This window comes from Poecilia formosa, unplaced genomic scaffold (genome assembly GCF_000485575.1).
Source record: "Poecilia formosa unplaced genomic scaffold, Poecilia_formosa-5.1.2 Scaffold25, whole genome shotgun sequence".
NCBI classification, from domain to species: Eukaryota; Metazoa; Chordata; class Actinopteri; order Cyprinodontiformes; family Poeciliidae; genus Poecilia; species Poecilia formosa.
In genome coordinates this window covers 1563695-1585866 of record NW_006799964.1, presented here as the reverse complement: position 1 = coordinate 1585866, position 22172 = coordinate 1563695, and the positions used below count along the sequence as shown (strand labels likewise).

At 39.0% G+C, this 22172-nt stretch overlaps 1 protein-coding gene across 2 annotated transcripts; it reads right to left on the bottom strand.

Annotated features, from left to right (window-relative positions):
* Positions 1-3557: 3557 nt before the first annotated feature.
* On the bottom strand, positions 3558-21148 carry rasef (RAS and EF-hand domain containing). 2 transcript variants are annotated; one of them, XM_016669439.1, is made up of 18 exons: positions 20470-21145; positions 18891-19220; positions 14253-14399; positions 14062-14152; positions 11862-11957; positions 10740-10817; positions 10523-10638; positions 8619-8687; positions 8465-8531; positions 8211-8299; positions 7296-7563; positions 6945-7085; positions 6062-6212; positions 5879-5960; positions 5666-5780; positions 5181-5288; positions 4568-4644; positions 3558-4356 (listed from the first exon to the last, which is right to left on the bottom strand). In XM_016669439.1, the coding sequence occupies exons 1-18, from the start codon at positions 20808-20810 to the stop codon at positions 4257-4259; spliced, it is 2466 nt and encodes an 821-aa protein (XP_016524925.1). In that variant the 5' UTR covers positions 20811-21145; the 3' UTR covers positions 3558-4256. The 2 variants fall into 2 exon arrangements, with proteins under 2 accessions (XP_016524925.1, XP_016524926.1); XM_016669440.1 differs by lacking the exons at positions 3558-4356; positions 4568-4644 and adding an exon at positions 5507-5513 and having other exon boundaries at positions 5211-5288; positions 20470-21148.
* Between the last annotated feature and the right edge of the window lie 1024 nt (positions 21149-22172).

Sequence of the window (22172 nt, the reverse complement as noted above, 5' to 3'; positions counted from 1 at the left end):
ATTTCTTTATCAGGGACATAGAGGGCGGTCAGAGTTGATGGGAAGATGTTTGAAATTTTAAACCGTCTTCAGAGATGTTTCAACAAGCCGCAAACGTCCGGCGAGAGCAACAATGGAACAGTTCAGATCAAGCTTAAAATGACCTAGTCAAAGTCCAGATCTAAACTCAATTGCCACCCTTCTTCCAGGCTTGAAAACTTCTGCTGTGATCTATTCAATGTGACTAAAATATTTTTTCAAATAATGTGCAAAACCACTCATCTCTAGATGTTTAAACCATTTAGAACATCTAGATGCTTTGAAGGTTTTTCGGCATATGCCAAAAGACTTGCAATTGTAATTGCAGCAAACAAATGGATGCCACGTTTTATAAAACATTTTAAGATCATGCACTAATTTTACTTTTATTACAGAATTATGCTCCTTAATGTTGGTCCAGCACATAAAATCCTAATATAATCCTTTACAGATTGTAACAAAATGTGAAAACAGTTAAGGGACTGTAGTGGTTTCAAGTGTGGCTCACAAAACAAGACAAAAAAAAATCCTCCATGCACAATGCTTCTAAATATTGTACGATAGCAGACTGCTGCCCTCTTGCCAACAGAAGTGGCATAGCACAGTAAGGAGGTTAAATGCCAACTGGATTTACACGATCTCATTAAGACTTGTCACTAAGAAACAACTTGTTTCTAATCACATATTAAAGTTTTATAAGAAAATGTATCAAATGTCCATTAATATTAAATTCTTGTACTTATTGTTACAGATTTCTAATGAACTGTTGCTCCTGTGGGAGTTGTAAAAATAACACACATTACCGCTACTGCACCATCAACCACGCTGGCGGACATATTTAGAGATTTTAATAAAAGACGACAGTCTGACCAACATCTCTACTGCGAAGCAGATGGCAGCATGTCCCTATGTGTGTCATGAAAGTGGCGCGTGTCTGACATGGGCGTCGATTTCGACGGACAGTATGCTGTCCCAGATGTCATCAGAACCGGACCTGTTGTCCTGACCCTTGACCTTCCCAGATTGTGACAACACTTCTCCCCTCGTGCACTCGGAGAGCGCCCGCCCTCTCTAATGTCTGTGTGTGTTTTCTGATGCGGCCCAAACTTGGGAGGAAAAAGATTTGAATTAATTAAATCTCTCTTCACACTCTAATGTAAAAGAGAGAAATGGTGCAATATTTTCTCCAATTAGGTCCTAAAACATCATAGATATAATTTTATACTTTAAAGGACCAGATTGTCTTTAAATCTTTCTGTATGCCTTTGATTAATACTTATTATTTTCACTGCTGGTTTAAATCTATTCCATAGAACTGTACGCAATTAAATGCACATAAATAAAGTAAATAAAAGTAAAGCCAGTTGTGTCCCAAACATTTAGATTCTTTATTTTGTACCTCATACATTTGTCTAGAATAACTAAAACAAAACACACACAGGATTCCCCAGAAGGATTGAGAGCAGATGCACATCAGGAAAGAGAACCTGCTCTCCTCTTCACTAATATATTCATTAGTGTCATTAACCTTTTTGGCTGCACGGTCCCCCTTATCTAATTATCCCCTTATTACCACTGAACACACACACACATGCACGCACGCACACAAAAAAAAAATCATTATCTGCTGCTTACTCCACACACACACACACACACCCACACACACACACACCCCGTCTCCACTTCTGTTACCCCACATGTTGTTTGACAAATGAGCGGTCTCGCCTCATCAAGCACCTGACAATGTAAACAGATGGGAGGTGTAGACAGGGATCTGTGCCAACTCGAACACACAAAGTGCAGAATCCCCAACATATGTTGTAGTTTTTCAAACAACTGTGCTTAGAGCGACCTCCAGATGCACCGCTAACAGGAGGGTGTCTCAAAGTGTCTCCCGAGAAGAAAGTCCCCGATTTAATAAAATCTCCTTCTGTCAGAAGATAAAAACACTTGTATTAGCTCTAATAAATTACATGTAAACACTGATGTCTTTACTGTAAGTTTTAAAATAAATTCTTTACTGTCTGAAAGTGTGCACACAGAGGACAAATAATGATTCAAATTCAATTCATCTCAAATAAAATAAGAGGTTCTTCAAGGAGTTGTTGATGGCTGTGGGAAAGGAAGATCTCCTGATGTGGTCAGTATTACAGCGGTTCTGAAGAGGCCTCTGACTGAAGACGCTCTGTTGTGTGGGACAGGCTGATGAGAAGGATGCTCAGGGTTGTCCTTAATGTTCTTCGTTTTATGAAAAATCCCTCTTTGTACAATATTCTCCAGAGGTCCCAGAGTAATCCCCAGAACAGAATCGACCTTTTTCATCTTCACTTTCTCAGTAAGTTTGCTGCTTTTTCCCATTTTGTAATCAGCCTCACTATTGAGCCTCCAGTCCAGTCTGTTGTCAACTGTAAAAGTTATTGTTTGCCTATTTCTACATCCTGTCAAAGGAGAAAGGGATTTTGCTCTAGATGTAAATCTATTGTTTGTATGAACAAAATATATAATAGAGCGAACCAAAACTATTCATGGGGGTTAAAGACCACAGCAACTCATGAATAGCTAAAATATGCAAATACATGAGACCCCATTGAAAATGCTTCTCTAACTGCCTGTTTTAATAGTTCAAATATACCCTAATAAGGGCACAGTGAGAATCGGCTGTACCGCATAAGCTAACATCTACAGTCTTCCTTAATTAAGTTCTTAGAGGTGCAGCCAATCAGTGCCAAGGAAAATGAACGACACGTCAGGATTGGCTGATTTGCAAACCCTGACATTGTGTCAAGTGGCATTGCTCCCAAGAGTTTCAGCTTTCCAGCAGCACTTTTTTGTTGTTGAATAATTTAAATATGCTCTATTTGAAGATAAGTTCCACTGAAAAATCCATGAATAGGTGAATTTTGAAATACTGAACAGTGAAAAGGTGGGTATCCACTGTATGTATATTTTTATTTGAATCATTTGAGTGATTTTGTGTTTCTGTTTGTGACAGATCTGTTACTGTGATTGCTCTTCTGTACTTCCAGCCATTTCTCTAATTAGATTCTCTCCCTAATTAGATTCTCAGCCTTCTGGTTTCCACTTAGTTAATTATCAAACATACTTTGTCATATATACTGTATTAGTCATTCTGGCTTATTCTTTTTTGTTGTTTTTATCTTCTTCTTTTTTTAAAATCTTGATCTTGTTTTTATGTTTTGTTGTCTCCAGTTCTTGGTTGTATATTTTTCAATTTTCTTCACATATTTGGGTTTCGTAAGCTGGGCTTGGATTTCTTTTCTCCAAAACTCTTTCAGCCTCATTTCTCTTTGCTGGTCACTATTCAGACCCTCCAGTCCAGACAACACTGACAGTTTAGTGTTTCTGTTTAATTTATAATCTATTATTTAATCATTAAATAAATGTAAAATTGTAACAGCTTTAAAAAAAAAAAAAAGCCCCCCATCTTGAGGCTATTTGTGTTTTAGATATTTCACACTCACAGGCTCTTTACTCAAAATCCCACCTTTGTTGCCTTTTTGGCATAGAAAACCGAAATAATGCAATAATTCCTTTATTGCATTAAAATTGTTCTTAAAAATAACAGTCTATACACTGTTCTACTCTCTTATTTATTTATTATTTAGAGAACATCTTGAACTTAATAGCATTTGTGAGCTGAAATAAACAAGTAGAAACTTTATAACAACAAAAATGTAACACTGCTTGGTATGGTTTAGAAAGTGGGTTGGGACATTGCACCTGAAACCATCATGGACATTTACTGCTTAAATATACCTCAATTCTCGTCATCAAGACTCTTCGTATCTTTTTCCACCAGTACAAATGCGACACATAAACCGACCGATTGCACCTCTGACGTTATTTTCACATCACTTCATTATATTCACTCCCTCTAACTTTACTTTCCCAGTTTTAGTATTATGATTCATTTTTTCTCTAAGAAAAATGTTTGAATGGCAAACAATTCATAAATACGTCCTGTAAAGTATCGATAACAGCACAAAAAACAATGAAATTATCAGTCAGAGAGAAAAAGTCGGCAATAACTCAAACTTCCTGAAGCGGCTGGATCTTATCTCTCTTCTTTTTGCCACTTTGTTTATAAATAAAACAGTTCTGGTTGTTGATTTTTTTTCCCCCCAACAATTATTTATGTGTTGCTGTTTTGTTAAATTTCTGCTCCTTGTATCCTCCACGTTAAGGCAGATGAGGAGGTGCAGCTCTGGAGAATTGGATCAGGTGCAGCAGGAGAGCTTTGGTTTATTCTTGGGAGCATTTAAACTGGTCAGCGACTGATAGCGTTTCTCCTCAAAGGTGTCCTGCTTTATTACCAACCTGCCAGATGCAAAAATAAATAAATAAATAAATAAATAAAAAATACATTTACAAGTTTCCACATGCAAAAGAGCCTCTAGTGACATTGTTGAGTCATTCAATTAACAGCAATCTGTTGCATTTTAAGTTTTAAGCCTTGAAAACATTTATAGATTAGGGAGGACATAAATGAATTAAAATAAACCTGGATAAGAAACAGGCAGCGCCTCACCTGGCCAGGTGCAGCACGGCCTCCAGGATGTTGGAGCCGTCTTTGGCGCTGGTTTCACAGAACAGAGTGTTGTATGTCTGGTGGACGGAGGCAGAAATACAATGTTATGATTTATTATGAAGTATTTGTTTCTATTTACTTCCAGTCTGAACATTAAATAGACAAAAAGGATTTGAATATAGATTATAAAAAGATTGTATGAATTAGATAACTCGTTACCATCCCATAAAGCATTATTCCTGACATGTTTATCTGTACCTAAGTGAAAAAAACCTAACAGAAAGGTTTCTGCATCAACTTTCTGCACATTTCCACTGGTATCTTGATGATTTGTCTCAGGTAAAAGGCTCCAAGTTTTTGAGGTCGGAAGACCCCTTTGCCATCACCCTAATCTTTAGCTTCCTCCACAGATTCTCTAACCAATTTAAGTCAGGACTCTGGCTTAAATGTTGAGATTAAATAGTTTGGGGCTTAACTGTAATACATGCATATTGTGATAAATACAATTGTATCAACAGACAAATAAATGAATGGATTCAAAAATAAAGTAAAACCTGGTTCATTGAGATTTGTCACGAGCTAAGTGTAATAAAATACTTTTGTTTGTGTCTACCATTGCAAGCTTTTGCCCGTAGCTGGTAGGAACAGATTTATCTCCATCTTGCCGAAGATCGCACTTGTTACCCACAAGCATGATGGGAATATCATCATGGGACACATCCTGGGAAAGAAATAACAATTGATGTCATGGTGCAGATCATGAAAATTTAGAAAAGGTGTAGTAGGCTTGTTAAGATTTCAACACAGTGCAACACTGAATGGACATATTTCTATTTTCTTTTCACCGACATCACTCCACAAGCAAAGACCAGCATGCAAAACTCAAAGTTCACAGGACAGCAAAGCACACCAAATACATGCCGTCCATCAAAAACTTACACATCAGCTGCAAATAGGAAGAGAGAAACATGTAGGACCACTTAGTTTTACATTTAAATGAATTTATTGCACACATTAGCTGCAGGATTAAACAAGTTTTGTGAGTTGGCTCAATGTGAAAATGTCTGGAAACAGCAGCGAAGCAAACCAGTGTGTTACCTCAATCATGTCCACCCAGTCTCTAACATTCAGGAAGGTTTTCTCACAGTTGACGTCGTACAACAGTAACACACCATCTGCACGCCTGAAGTAGGACTTGGCGATACTGCGAAACCTGTGAGGACGGCAGCAGCAGAAGAGATGAGGTTCACAAAAACATAAGAAAACAAAACTTTTTCACCGACAGTATAATGTGTCTTTCTTTTCACTCACCTCTCCTGCCCTGCAGTGTCCCATAATTGTAATAAAACTGGCTCTCCATCCACAATGAGTGTCTTCATCTGAAAGTCCACGCCTGAGACCACAGAAAACAAAAACTAACTTAAAATCAAGGTGTCCTGGTTCTAATACAATACTTCTCAGCGCCCAGAGCAGGTTTTAGTTTCTCCAGCTCACCCAGAGTGGTGCTGGAGTTCAGTTTAAACTCGTTCTTGCAGAGGCGAAGCAGGAAGCTAGATTTTCCCACAGCCACGTCTCCGGCTAAGACGATCCTGTAGGCCTTCTCTGAAGTCATGTAGCCGAGGTCAGCGTTTTCTTTATCGTCATTCTGCAGAGAAAGAGGAGCAGAGCAAACATCACAGTAACCATCGGAGAGCCAATCAGCTCTGGTCATCCATCCAACTACCCACTGTTCTTTACTCCTCTACTGATAGGGAAGCGTGTGCAGGAGGGAAACCCAGACATCTGTCTCACCAGTGACCCTTCCCTGCTTTTTTTCAAGGATTTTTTGGCTCTAGATTTCTTTCTTTGACAGTTAGTAAGCAGGAAAACAGGTTGCCAGAAAAAGGGAAGACGCTCAGCAAAGGTCAGGACTCGAAGTTGTCACAGCCGGGTCCCATGGGTCGCCGCTGCGCCTTCCCTGCTCTTTCTGAGGGATTCAATAGTGTTTGTCTTAACATACTTACTGATCAGCGACCAATCAGACGGTATGCAACATGTGGTTGGAGTAACACAAAACTACATAAAAAAGGCAGTTCAGCTAAGCACCCATATCCCATATAATGCAGTTTGGCATTTAAAAATCATAATTTCAACAATTATCAAAAAGCAAGAAAAATGCATCTTTTAGACCGTAAGGGATATTTTTTCTGATTTTTAAGGAACAATACAACTTTCAATGTTTATTTCTGCAGCAAAAACTCTAAAAAACACTTTAATCTGAAACTTACAAATGTTTTAGAGAATTATAAAGCATTATAAAGTATTGCTACTTTTCTCATATGTTGCATTGGTAAGTTACTTGAAATAGCAGTTTCTAGCTTCTGTGTTGCTCCCTCACCTGAGCGCTGATGACGCTGATGGTTTTCTTTGTTGTCGGGGCGGAAGGCGTAACAGCACCAAGCGAGTCCGTGGGCTTCCAATCCAAAACCGAGCTGCAGTCCGACCCGATCGCCGACTCTCCGTCCTGAGTCTCTGCTGGCTGTGACAGAAACGCGCAAACCGAGCAATTTAACAGTAAAATTAAAATATGTAAACGTTGAATAAAAGTCTGGCATTTAATTCAGGTTTTTGGAACCTGAGTTAAGAAAGTAGAGTGCACTTTCTTGAACATATATTCCTGTAGTGCTTGACTTTAATGGTAAGAAATTTATACAGAACCATATATAAGAGTTAACCTCTATTATCTGACCTCTGTGTCAGAGCTTTCACCCAGTATGCTGTCCTTCTTCTCTTCCTCTTCACCGTCTTGCCCCTGGACCTCGGGCTCCCAGTCGTAGCCGCCATGCGAGCCTCTGAGCGTGGACATGCCGCTGTCCACGTAGATCTCAGGCAGGCTGTCCTCCTCGCACTCGCTGCTGTGCCTGCGCCTCAGCCCAGGGTCACAGATGGCCAGGGCCAGAGTGTCACAGCTGGGCCGACGCGGGTACAGAGGGAAATCATCCAAACGCTGGCCAAGCCTGAGAAAACCCACATTAAATCAAAAGTTCTCATTCACTTCGGTGACAGGAGTTTGTCAGGCTGGATAAGCTGGGATTTACATGTGGAGTTCCTCTAGGGTCCATCCTGGGCCCGCTCCTGTTGCCAAGTCATGACCTGCTCTGAAGGTCACCTTGTTTTATATCGTACTTATTTTATCTTGCTGCTTTAATCGTAACATGCATACGTCATAGCGATGACCCGGGTGTGTAAATAAATCTGACTTTTTCTCATCACCATAACTACCATCCTAATCTTGTATTAACACCAATGTTCAGCAGCACCACAGCCTACAGGCTACATAACTCATTCTAATGTCCATCTCTGCTTTACAAAAACAAAAAAGCAGAATTATTTCATTCAGTGTGATTAGAAGGCTGAAGTGGACAGCCATACTTCCTTCACTCACATTCACAGAACATGCAAATAAATCCGTTAAAAAATGTCTGTTGCCTCCTGATAGGATGGAGGAGAAAAACCTTCCTGGAGCTTACATAAGTAAAAGTGTCATAACATATCTAAGCTCACACGTTAATTTTCTGACTCTGTACAGCTGTGCAGCGAATCTACAGATGATAAAAACAGCATGTAGATCAGTCTTCACATACCTCTGTGTATTTTATTTTACCTGTCTAATAAAGCATGTGGCGATGGGTAGCAGATGCTTCTACTCCTGTTTCTGTTCTTGATGTCTCCTGGGGATCCACCGTTACCAGACTGTAACACAAAAATAACACAATTTAATGGAAGATCTATGTAAACAGCAAGTTTCACTTTAAATTTGAAATAAAGTGAAATTCAATGGCATGCTGTTGCCTACAAATTGTCAGAATCACATCAAGGTCACAGGGGGAAAACGGGAGGCACTTTCGGCATTTTTACCCTTGTGATTTTCTCCAGAGTCGATCTTAGACCGTCGTTACTGTCATGGAGCTTCCTATTGGCTGTCCTGTCCGTTCAGAGAAAAATAACATAGAACGTCAAGGTTGCACCTTTTACGTTCCTGCCTTTATGCTACTTTTAATGTCAGACTTACTGCAGAATCTCAATCTGGCTCTCCAGGATGTCTCGCTCGTCTGCAAAGTGTTTCATGAGCTCCTCGTCTCTGCAGCAAAACACAAGACGCAAACAAGGTCTAAAAATCCCTCAGTCTCTACACACCATGTTAAATATCAAACTTTAAAAAAAGCATTTGTGCAATATACACTGCTCAAAAAAATAAAGGGAACACTCAAATAACACATCCTAGATCTGAATGAATGAAATATTCTCATTGAATACTTTGTTCTGTACAAAGTTGAATGTGCCGACAACAAAATCACACAAAAATCATCAATGGAAATCAAATTTATTAACCAATGGAGGCCTGGATTTGGAGCCACACACAAAATTAAAGTGAAATGTTCCCTTTATTTTTTTGAGCAATATATATCATAAAGTTTAGACGTTTATTTACAGCAGTGAAATCCCCAAGCCGCAATAAAAGGTTAGATGTAATGTCTGAGTAACAGCTGTAAGATAAAGAAGCGACTGTGTGAGGATGATGAGCAGATCCATGAAGGCGAAGTAGTGTTTGTCTGCCAGTGACTTTGTTTCATCTGTTGCTAGGCGACCCTTCTGAGAAAGTTATTGTGTGCACAGAGTCACTCCAGGATATCCTGTTTCGGCTCTGACAAAACAAAACCTCCTGAGGCCAAACCAGCGTCACTCTACAGGCCGAGTTGGGCCCTCAGCTCCCAGGCTCCGTGTTTCTGTTCACACGGGGCTGTTTGATTACAGAAACTCCAGGTCGTTTACGGGCTTTACAGATCATAAAAGAATCAGGACACCCCAGGAAATAGTCAGTTTTTTTTTTTAAGAAACGTTCACATGTTGATGTCTGAACTCATTTCTAATTTCTGAAAGATGGGAAGTAATTTTATTGAACTTAAATACAAATATTCTTGTTTAATGCAATAAACAATATGTCAACAAAAAAAATTCAGTTTTCAGTAAAAAAAAAAAAAAGGTTAGAATACTACACACCTGGAGGAGTAGTGTTATCCCCTTCAAATGAAATATCTATGTACGTGCTGCATCAGGCCGTATTGGAAGGCAAATTGATGCGATTAAAGCTCCTCCATAAAGATGTTCTCCTTTTCTTTAATTTCAAGGACTGGGCTGATCGATCTTTCCCTGTTCGCCCTATCTGAACATTTATTGAGGGCTGGATGGGAGATTTTTTAATAATAATAATAGATATTATAGAATTTAACAAACAGTTACTGGAGCAAAGTAAAAATGATTCAAGACTTGACAGAAAAATTCAGCTCCATTTTTACCAGCTGGCGTGTTGTGAGGTTTGTGACGACTCAAGTGTTTTTGCAGGGCGACGGGAAATACGCCGAGGTAAAGCTACGCTGTCCCCTTTCCTGGCCGCTCACTTTCAGTCTTTGCTGTTGACTCCAAAGGAGGGTGCAGCCCATGACTTTGGACACGCTGTAATTTGTGTTCAGTGAAAAGACTAATTTAAAGCTCTTTTGAGACGTCCATGAATTTCATAAAAGAGTAATGAACACAAACGATCTTCTTTCTGATGGGTTGCCAAGGCTCTTTGTACATTGCCATGGTTTTCACTCTCACTTCAACAGGAGTGAAGAGAGAGATACGTAGGTACAGCGACCTAAGTAACAGGTTTTATTACGTGAGGCAGCCATCCTAATTTATTCCTCTCTCAGAAGAAACAACCTTTTTATTTAAATTTTATTTCACAGAAAACGCCAAAGTTTTCCACATGACTGTTGTTTTGCTTTGGCTACAGAACAAGGAACAGAATACAGGAAATCCTGCTCTGGATGCTATTTCTACATTTTGATGTAATAACAGCACTGAATTGAAAAAAAAAACTAAACTAAACACCACATAGAAGAATAAAACTATGTCAAATGATGTTTCTTTTACCGTTCTGAGTTCATGCTTTGATCAGTTAACTCTGTCTTTAATCCGTCCATCTCACTCTGCAGACAGGCAACTTTGGTCTGAGACTTCAGAAGCTCTTGTTTTAATTTTTGGTTTTCCTGAAGAAGAAAAAAAATAATAATAAATTGGCAGAAGATCATAAAAAAAAGAGCAAAACAAATGTTGCGTCATGAATGAACCAAAGGGTGTTTGGTCTCACCAGTGTTAACTCATTGATCTTCTTCTTTAAAGCTGGACTCTCATCTTTCACTGTGATGTTCTTGTACTTCTGCTCTATCTGTCAAAGGTCAAAGATGTCGGATTATTTGTCCTTGCAGTTTGTATATTTTACTAAAAGCAACTGTAAAGTCCCAGCTTGGTGTTAGTTTGACTTTTTTCAATGTTGAAAATGAACATGTTTACTCACAAGATTCATTTTCCTGGGAAGACAGACAGTGTGACTGTGGTGGAACAAATTTTTAAGAGGCAGGTTTTGTTTTTGATCTTTTTTGGTCAAACTTTGGCCCAGTTTCCATATGAAACATCTCGTTGTTCACACGCAAAAGCAGAAACTTGCTCAAATACGCCGATTGAACAGACCTTTAACATTTTGCATCAAGTTTAGCTTTTTTGAGTGGATTTATAATAAGAATATTTTGCATAAATCCCCACTAACTTTTAGTGTGAATGCCCATTTTCCACCACTTGCTGCTCTGGTATGATCCTGGTTAGACGTTTTCACATCCTTCTTTGCAGAATTTGTTGGTGTCTTAACACAGATCTAGTAAATTAGTATGGCCCATATATTTCCAAGCAGCAAAAAATACCCCACAGCCTTGTGCTGCCACCACCATGCTTGACTGATGATTAAACGTTCTCAGGTTTTAAAGCCAAATTTTTGTGTTGTCCGACCTTATGAGCTTTTTCCCTGAAGGAATTTGGTTCATCTACAAATGTAAATTTTAGATGTGGCTTCTTCCTTCTTACTCTAGATTTTTTAATCATGATGGTGGAGTTAAACTGGCCTGCCTGTGAAAGTGACACTGGTATTGCAGCATACATCAGTCTGCTGGCAGCTGCTTATGGGAAAGATCAGAGTCAGAGTCAAGAAACCACCTAATTTAAATTAATTCATTTAGCAAAGAAGAGCAGTCAAATACTCAGTCGGGATTACGCCACACCAACTTGTTGATTACAACAAAGAGTGGATCAATACGAGATGATGCAAGTGACTTTTTTCAATCTCTGCTGTGTTTCAGTGTTTTTCCTGATTGGCGTAGTTGTTTCAGAAACATGCAACTTGCTGTGCTGATGTGTTACAGTAAGACAGAATCAAAAATACCATCTGCATCCTTTGGATTTTACACTGAAGCTCACAAACTTCAGTGTCGTAACTCCTCCGCAACTCACTGAGTGCAGCCTCTGTTTGCTTCTTCTCCTAGAGAAAACACACACACACACACACAAGATCCAAAATTACATTTACCTTCAAAATCAGTTTTCTCTCTTTAAATATGAACCCTAAGCTGTCACTGCACCACCGACGTAAAGTGACAGGAAGTTCAAGGAGTGCTCAGACGCAGACTGTTTGCACATTTATCGCACTGTGGTAGAACACAGGTGAGCGCCCTCTGATTTTATGAGTTATTTTAGGACAAAACAAACAGGAGCTCCTTCGCTAGAGAACACTTACATAACACACCGGAACAGAGATAAGACGGCCACCAAGGCTCCCATTAACATCATGACCTCAAAATTAAATGCAGTTTTCTGAGAACTGATTTGTAAACTATTTGTACTTTAAACTGTAGTTGTCTGCCAGCACAGCTTCTCAACCAACACTGATCAACTTTATGTTCAATAGGCAGAATTTCTTTTTAAGAAAATGCTCTTTATTTATTTATTTAGAATGGATTCCAGTGAATAAAATCATGTGAAACTTAAAATCAAATGCATATTATATTCATAAACGTATCTCTTGTTGTGGTCTTACATGACTTTCCTCAGATACATGATGCAGAAAATGTTGATGAAACACAGTAGACTACATTTCTAAAAGCATAGAAATATATTTGTTGTTTAAATGGAAACTTTAAATATAAACTAGCAGGATCAATTTTAGTATTCTTATTTATTCAATGTATTTTTTTAGGGGTTTGTGAGACAGACCAACACAAAATAATGTACAATTCCTAAAAGCAACATTCTGAAAAGTGTGGCATGCATGTGAAATCCCAACCACCTTTCAGTGCAATTACAGCAGAAGGTGTTTAAGCCTCATGCTCAGTCACATACATTTTCAAGTCATGCCACAAGTTCTGTGATGGGTTTAGGTCTGAACTTTGACTAGGCCAAACCAAACACATCACACTTTGATCTATACTTTTAATTGGCCGTGTAAGTTCCTGTGAAATCTGGGCGTCTTTCTGTCCTTCCGAATAAAAGCCGTCCCACTGCATGGTGGGTGTTGTTCAGGTTCAGGTTGAGGTGTAGTTCCAGTTTTCTATCATTCCACTTGTTTTCTGTGTGAGGTTTTACCTCAAAGGCCTTCGCAGGACTGCTGTACCCCCACTTCAAATGAAGGACCTCTATTTAATAAACAAGCTGTTTCTAAAGCCTGTAACTTGCACTGGATTTTATTTGATAGCCTCAGAGTGAGAAGTTGGATACAAATGAACATCTGCCTTTGCATCGTTTTCAATTTAAAACCACATAATGTTTATGCCACACAATTCTACACTAATTTTATCTGCTAAAATCCTAATAGACATGAAAGTTGATGGTTGCAACTTCACAAAATGTGACACAAATTCAAGGATGTGAATCCACTTTTTCCACATAGCAAAGAATAAAGAACTTCATCTGGTGCAGAGAAATGTCAAAATCAAAAGAAAACCATAAAATGGGACCTAAAAGATGATTCAAAGATACTGTAAGGTGAAATTTAGTCATTATTTTTTAAAGCTTTCCTGTTTTCAGAACGTCCTTCCTGTGCTACACTTTTTACTTTAACTGCAGTAAAATCGGATATAATAAGTTGTATGTGACGCTGAAATCTCAGACTCACACCTGAAGTCGCATTGCCTCACTCATCCAGATTTGAAGTGCTGGCTGTTATCTGGCACCACATTGATGGCGGCCCGCCGGCAGACGACACACACATTGTCGCTTTATCCTCACGCCACAAGTCTTATCGCCCCAAATATGTGCAGCCTTATCATTTTATACTGGAGGATAAACCATGCCCCAGCACCTCCATCTGCCTTCCAACTGGTTTTATATCCACGGAGTTGTGAAATCCGTCTGATCAGCAGGCGTGTCGGAGTTTGGATCGGTAATCTGATATACAGCTGTGCGTGTTTGTTTGACATGAGGGAAGAGCTGAACAAACGCAGCCTGCTTATCACGCTGCTTACACAAACTCCAGAGAAAGGAGCAGAAACAGCTCACAGCAACTACCCCGGCTTGTCAAAACATGGTAATCTTCTGAATGCATTAGAAAGTTGCAGGTTTTCCATGTGTTAATTCAGGCCGTGCCCCACCTGCTCACGAGTTTTTCTCTCTGTAGCCTGAATCCGCTGGTCCATCTCCTCCTCCATCTCACTGAGCTGCATTGACGCTTGGTCCTGTGCTCTGGAAAAGAATAGGCTCGCTATGATTCACGGCCATCACAGGCTTATTCTGTGCTCCATCACGGGACCGTTTAACTTCGAGGTGCACTTGTTTTGCTCACCTCTTGATGGCGAGAGCCAGGTTCTCCATCTCTGAGTTCTGCTGCTTGATCTCTTTGGTGAAGTTAATGATGACTTTCTCAAACTGAGGAATCAGTCTGGGCTCAGTCAGGCTGATGTTCTGGTACAACGTTGCTGCCTGTTCATGCCTGAAAAACAAAACAAAATTAAAAATCAGGTTACCAATCACTTTATCTTTGGTTTGGTTGGTTGGCTTTAAGGGGGTGACAGAGACAGTTCAAATATGTAGCTAATTTTGAGTAAAACAACGTTCGATCTTAAACTTTAAAGCATTTGTCTACAAAGCTCTGTTTGTTGATGCTTCGTGGTTGTAGTTTCAAACGTACAAAAATGCTTTTGTTATACGGAGCATACAGCATCATAAAGGCCTGTCAATTTCTCAGGACAAAAAATGTCATCTCTGTAGTAGTTTTTACTTTTGTAGTTTTTTTTTTTGACTTCGCAGATCGCATAGTCACGTTGGGGAAACCTTACTGTGGACAGACTTTGAGTAATTTGATAGAAAAATAAACTCTCCTGCTTAATTTTGAGTAGAAATAACACATTTTACACCTTAAATTCTGAATATTGAGTTTAAATTACAGAGCTAACCTCTTTTTAATGTTAAGTCAAGCCTGTTTTAGAGAAAACATGGAAAGTTTACTGTTATTTTATTGAGGCCTCTGCCAAATAATTACTTTTAATTATGCTGATTTACCTCTCCAAAACATGTCACTTTTAGTAAAAACCCTACAATAATATGTCAAGTTGAACTAAAAATCTACCTTACAGCCACAACGTTGATCAAATGTATGTCGTTTTAGAAAAATAACAACGAGATAAATTTTCTCTGACTCAGTAGGAAGGTGAAAGAATATCCTGAGTGCTCAGACTGTTTGTCCAGTGAAGAGGATGAGTGGCTATAATCCTCTGCAAACAGACAATGTTACATAAAACGTTATCTGATAGCCCCTTGTGACACACATCTTTCTGCAGAGTCACTACAGAGTCAAACAATGACAGAATACACACAAATAAATGAAACCCTCCCCCCCCAAACAAAAAAACACAGGATCAGAAGTGCAAAGGTCAAGCGTATACAGGTACAAACAGAGGTGGTTGCCAGGATGTCGTTTATAACATCAAAAGTTGGAGTTCACCTGAAGTCCATAATGAAATTTTCAAATTGTCTGAACATTTTAACATTCTCCATGGGAAATAATATCCCAAGGAGCAGAATATAAATTCACAGCATGCCTCACAGATTTTTTTTTGTACTAGAATGCAAGATGAAAAGTACTAGAATGTGTAAAGTGACAAAATGTGAAAAAGTTTAATAAATGTCTGCGATGAAATTTAAGGTGGTTTATACATCCAAAACCAATGAGGGCAGACAAGGCATTTTATGTGTTTTAATTAAAATAAATTGGGTTTGAGGAACAGCTACCTAATCTATCCAACTGTAAAAAGGATCCCCTAAGATTTTCTGAACAATATTTAAACCTAAACATGTGAATCCTTTTAACCAGGTGTGAGAAAACACCCAAATCTCCTCAAAAGATCTTCCAGTTACCCCAACTTCAACTAAAATAAAATTCCCAGTTGGCAAATAACAGATTTTTTTTTCTTAGAAACAAAACATTCTATCTTTATTTGAAAAACAGATGCGAGGTATGAGCTCATTTGCAAATTATTGTCTCTCAGCTGACTAATGAACGAGAGATTGTGAGAACTTGAAGATAAATGAGCCCTTTTAGCAGAGACCACCACTGTGACAATCGATGTCCTGATGCCACAGCGCAGTAGCGCGAGGATCAGTCTCATGCAAGGCCCAAGGCCACACACACACGGACGCACACGGACGCACTCACACACACGCACGCATTCACTGAAACGTCAACAAATTCACCTTTTTTGAGTCAACTTTCCTTCTTTAGCTTTAAATACGCTATATCTGGCTTAGACCTTCAAATTAGATTCATAGTGTTTAGTAATGCCCAAAATGTCTGTTGCTACGTTTGGAAAAAAACGATGAAACCTGGCAAGTTGTAACGCTACCCAAACTGTTACGGGGGTTGGCAGCATCATGCTGTGGGGTTGTTTTGCTTGAGGAGGAACCGGTGCGTCTCTTAAAATAGAATGCAGCATAAGAAAGGAGCATAATCTTAGGATAACAGTGAGGCAACAATTCAAAAATATCAAAAAGGAAGGTAACGTTGGGCTCAAATGAGTCTTCCCAGTGGTTCATGACGCCAGATCAGTTTTACAGCAAAGCAGTTCTGTCTGGAAGAACGGACCAAGAACCTAGCAAAGTATTGTAAAGTAAACCTTTAGAGTTGGAGAAAACTCTCAAAGTAATTCTCTTTTTCATTATTCTGACATTGAGCAAGTAGAAGTCATTTTGACGATCCTTGCTGACAAAAACTAGAATAGTTTAGTCAAATTTAGTGCCACAGAGTAAGAAGAAATATTTGCTTGTTTAGACAATTATGCAGCAGCCGAGCTTCAGTTTCAAAAGAGAAAAAAAGACAAAACAAAGTTGTTGGGTTCATGAAAGTAAGTAACTAAGTCACATGGAAAACCTGAAACAAGAAAATATACTCAGCAGAATGACTGAAAATGTGATCAAACATGCGCAAATCTTGTTATCGGGATCATTTTTGCCTGAGTTGGTTGAAGCTGAGCCAGAAGACTCCAAGTCCTGATTACTTTAGCCAGACTTGCAGTCAGCCTGTTTAGTGAAAACCTACTAAACAGGCTGAAGGTCAGTTTATAAGAAAATTTGAATATTACATAAAACCAAAGAAATGTAAGTTTAGTAGAAGAGAAATATGTCTTAGAAAAATAAAGAACCGCAAGGACAACCACAACGTTGTGAGGACTGTGACCCAAAGCCCATTCAGGAGCATTTTGCTACTGGGGAAAGATTCTACTGTTCTTTGTCTTGATGAACTTTTTTTTATCTTAGCATATGTTTTTAGAACATATGCTACAGGTTCCAAGTGGATGAAGGGTCCAAAGTGAAGTTTTCTAATAAAATAAGCTGGGCTTCACCGCCATGCCACCTGCATTGATGCAGTAACTCATGTATGATCATTTAAGTTAAGAAAAATACATTTGTTAATGCATCTGTGTATTGGGGAATGATCTTCAGCCATTATTAGATTATAGGAAGTATTGGACAGATCACTGGACAATGCAGAGGCTCACAGGACCAACAGCTGTGTATCGACCAATCAACCTAACATGGATATTTCTGGACTGTAGGAGGAAGCTGAATATCAGGTGAAAACACATACATTTTTCGGGAGAACAAGGAAACTCCACGCAAAAAGGCACCAGACAGGATTCAAACCCAGGACCTTTTTTGCAACATCAGTGAGAATCAGCATAAAGGACAAGTTTGTTCACACTAGCTAGGGATGATTTCAGCATAAAGCAAAAGAGGGAAGACCAGACATGTATAAACAACAAAGCTCAAATGTTTAAAATGCTTTCAGTGAAACTGGAACCATGACTTTGTTCTTAGGATAGCAGTGAGACCGTAAACGCCCAATGAAAGCAGATTATTATTATTATTATTATTATTATTATTATTATTATTATTATTATTATTAAAATATCATACTTGCCGTTTAATAAAAAATATTTTCGAAGTAAATTGAGTTTATGCTAACGTGTTATTAAAAATAAATTTTGACTTGGCATGAAATGGGAAAAAATTGGTACAAAACAAATTTAAACCACAAAATCTAAGAAAACGGACATAAACGGATGAGTAACTATTTAAAACATGCTTGACAAAGTGTAAGAGAATAGGTGCAACTCTTCAGTAAAACTATTTAAGAAAGAACAGATGTAAAAAAAATGTCGATCTTGTTGCTCAAACGAGCTACACAAATAAACTTGATTGATATGCAATTAGCAATTATTAATATTGGCAACACATAACGACACATGACGAAGAGTGAATAAGGAGTTACTGTAAGAGATTGTTCACGTACTGATCCAAAAATCACTTTTTGGATAAGGCAGCCTACACTTTTTACTCCTTTCCGGTCTTATAAGAAATTACTAATAATTGATTATCCATGGTTTATTAAGTGCTGTTCAATAATTGGTGCTTTAATTTTGTATTCATTATTTGTAGGGGGATATTTATCCTTTAAACATATAAAGCGCTACTGGAACATGTGTAATTTGGGGCGGTTTTTTTTTTTTTAAATCTAACTATTTTTACATTGTGGCCCTTCTCAGACATTTACCACTCTTGAGTTTTAAGAATCGTGTAATAATTTTATTTTATTATTTTTATATCCCTTACAAACTCATTACTTTCACTGTCCGACATAAAATCCCCCCGCAACCATCAACTTTTTTTTTATTTTTATATATATATATTTTTTAAAAATTTTACAACATATGTACTTAAATGTTTGTATTCAGAGCACTCTTTTGTATTTTTGCTTTTTTTATATATATATATAATGTTAAATAGTTCGCAGCAACGATAAAAGTGTCGGTGCTTTACGCACACTGCGCTCTCTGTTGAACAGCCTCCTATCTTTCTGGACATTTCCATATTTTAACGCATGCAGGCACCCGGACAGGTGCGCTCTCCCCCTCTCTCTCTCTCTCACCTCGGGATGAACTTGGCCTGCTCGCCCAGTCTCTTCTCGAAGGTCTCCCAGGCGATGGACACTTGCCCTCCGTCGGACTCCATGTCCTCTCCGTAGCGGTCGTGGAAGCCGTGGATGAACTCCTGCAGGGTGACGGTTCCGTCCTGGTCCACGTCCAGCCGCTGGAAGATCCTGTCCGCCTCCACCGCTGACACCTGCAGCTCGGCGCAGATCGTGAGGAACTCGTTCCTCTCGATGCGCCCGGAGTTGTCGACGTCGTACGCGCGAAAGAGGGCGCGCAGCCTGTCCCTCTCCTCCGCGCTCATACCCTTGACGGAAGACTGCGGCTGGCTGAAGGGGAAGAGGAGGATGTTGCAGAAAAATTGGGATGACCACTGAGACGGGGAAGCCAAGAAATCCAAATAAAGTGGCAAGTCTCTTTTCCTCGGGATGACCGCAAAACAAAAGGTTTAGCGTGTAGCCCGCAGTTTCGGAGCGCTTCTGCCAACTATTTTCATTCCTTCTTTTTGTTGTTGCATCAATCAAATTTTGGGTAAAAAGTGAGTCAATTCAGAGAAAAGCGATATAAAATCCATCCCAGCTGTCTCAAATGAAAACTGCTATCTAGGACTCAGGTAACGCACCTGCCCTCAATACCTGTGTCACAGTGTTTGCTCACTCCTCCCTCTGATCCTAACATGAAGGTGTAGGCTTTACGCAGAAGGAAAGTAGCTGCAATATGAACTTCGAGGGCCAGTAAAATATATGGAAGTCAATTTTGGCCACGGTCATATTATACTTTCTCATATTTATAGATAACCAAGCAGAGTGATGGGATAGAATATCTCATATTATCTAATTGCTATGAGAACTAGCTCTTAACTTTGCTAAAAAATGAAAAATATATGATATAGTAAAGGCAGAAGTGCTCTAAATAATTATTCAGTGCAAGTAACAATAGTTTAAGTTACAAAGTACATGATTCGTTATTATAAGATAAAATCTATTACTTGCTTATCGTATAATTATGAGATGCATATTCATTTTGTAAGCACAATGAGTTTTTTTTGTTGTTGTTATCTGTATCTTTGGAAAGAATAAAAAAATTTGCGCCTTTAACTCAAAAACTTTACAAAACGGTCAGGCTTTACAATGCTCTCGTTCAGTCTCGCGTCCCACTTTGTGTGGTTGCAGCATGATGAAATGCAGCATGTAGCCACGATATTTGCTGATAACCTTATGCTGCTGTGCAAGATACAGGCTTAAAATGAGGTCAAAGCTTTAAACTCTCTTTGAGCATCCATTACTTCTGGGAAAGGAGGACATAATGTTAAAAGGATGGTAGCAGCTTCAAAACCGAGTTTATACACAAAAACATGAATTAATATTTTGTAACTTTAACTAATCTGAACCTTATTATTGTCTTTTTATCATTCCAGTGTTGCAATGATAAGTAATGAGCATTGTAATCCGAAATGTGTTTTTCCTTCCATCATTCAGAGTAGCTTCATGTGAAAACCTGGAACAACGGTTTGCTTGTTTCGAACTACATTTGACTGTAAACATAAACACCTTTACACAAACAAATCTGACAGCTCACCTGACCATGACCTGCTCTTTGTTGATTGAAAATTCTTCCACATGTAAGTTCATGTCTTCTTTTTCTCCTTCTCCTTCTTTTTTTTCTTCTTCTTCCATTTGTTCCTTCTCATGTCGGTCTGTGAATCCACTCAGGAACTCCTCTAAGGTGACCGTGCCGTCACCGTCAGCGTCCAGGCGGCTGAATATGCTCTCTGCTTCTTCAGTAGGAACCTGGAGCTCTTGGCAGATAGCAGAAAATTCGTTTTTTTCTATCCGTCCTGAGTTGTCCACGTCGTAGATGTGAAAAAGTGACCTCAGGCGGCCCCGTTCCTCCTCGGCCGCTTTGTTTGTCGATGCCATAGTCGGGAGGCTTGAAGTTTAACAGAGACTCTCGGGAGCCCAGAATTGATGAGGAAAACAATCAGAGACTGCTGGAGCTTTTTACTCTCCTGCAGAGTTCAGCTTGCCTCTCATGTTTGAAGACACTCACAGATCATGGGGAGAAGAACAGCCCCATTAATAAAAGGCAGCAGCTTCATACATAACGCTCTGTCAATCTGTTACCTCACTTTTACACCCCCCCCCTCCTCATTTATAGCCCTCTCTTTTTTTCCATCTATTTATCATGATAAATGTCCTGATAAACCAATGACAGGATCCTTGGAGATGGTGTTGCAAATGCTGTTAAAACCGTGGCTGTTAATAAAGAAGAATAAATCCCAGGAAGAGAAAATGAATCAGGAGTTTCATCCAACCGATGCGCCTTTTTGATCCGGTTACCTAGTAGTTTTTAGACTCGTGTTTTCAAGTTTGTCTGCAGTCACATCTGTCTTGAAATCATCATCATACAAATGCAGTAAAAGTATATTTTCAATCTTTCGGTTTTGTTATGTTGAGCGAATTAAATTAAATATCTAGTCAGAGAGAAGCCAGTGAAACTGTGTCAAGGTGTGACGTGAGAATCCGTCCATCTAGCCATTCAAGTCACGTCGTAGTTCTGTGGGAGGAAGCTGGAGTCACCGGAGAGAACGGACCAATGCACAGGGAAAACATGCAAACACTAAGCAGAAAAACCTCAGGCTGGGATTTGAATCCCAGGAACTTCTAGCTACAACGCAACAGAGATATCATGCTGCCCTGATGTCACAATACCTCTGAAACAAGGCCGCAAAAAAAATCACAAAAGAATCAGTCACATATAGATGACAAAGATAGAGTTTATTGAACTCATTGGTCATTTCACATGAGAACTTTAGATAAAAGCCCCCCCTCTTTTTCATTTTTATGGTTTCATGGGCTTTTTTCCTCCTAAAAGGCATTTATTGCAGACTCCATCCATTGCCTTAACAGCTGAAAGACCCTAAACACAGTGAATATGATATTTAAATTAATGAATGCATGTGTACAGGTTTCTCATTAAGAGATGTAAGATCAAAACTTTTGACCCAAAAAAAGAGAAACACACCGTTTTGTGTGTTTATGTGGCACAGCAGCAACATTTTAACACTGCTGGGTAAGTAGTGTTGCTCTAGTTTGTAATTTCTGCTCAGTATATCTGTAAATAGCTTATCTCTGTATTCTAGCTTATTTTTTTTCCATTAAATCACACAAGTAGCAGCTGATCTTTCCTCTTTCTTTATAAAGGTCTCTGCATACAGTTGATCCTTGTTTTGATCGAGGATTTGTGGATATGCTCTTTTCATGGTTTTGTATAAATTTCTC

Coding starts and splice junctions, on each gene's coding strand:
- rasef (XM_016669439.1), bottom strand. CDS start 20,810: ATGGCATCGACAAACAAAGCGGCCGAGGAGGAACGGGGCCGCCTGAGG. Junction 5,961..6,061: donor GAACTCCAGCACCACTCTGG/GTGAGCTGGAGA, acceptor CTGTGGTCTCAG/GCGTGGACTTTCAGATGAAG. Junction 5,289..5,665: donor ACTGGGTGGACATGATTGAG/GTAACACACTGG, acceptor TTTCTTTCCCAG/GATGTGTCCCATGATGATAT.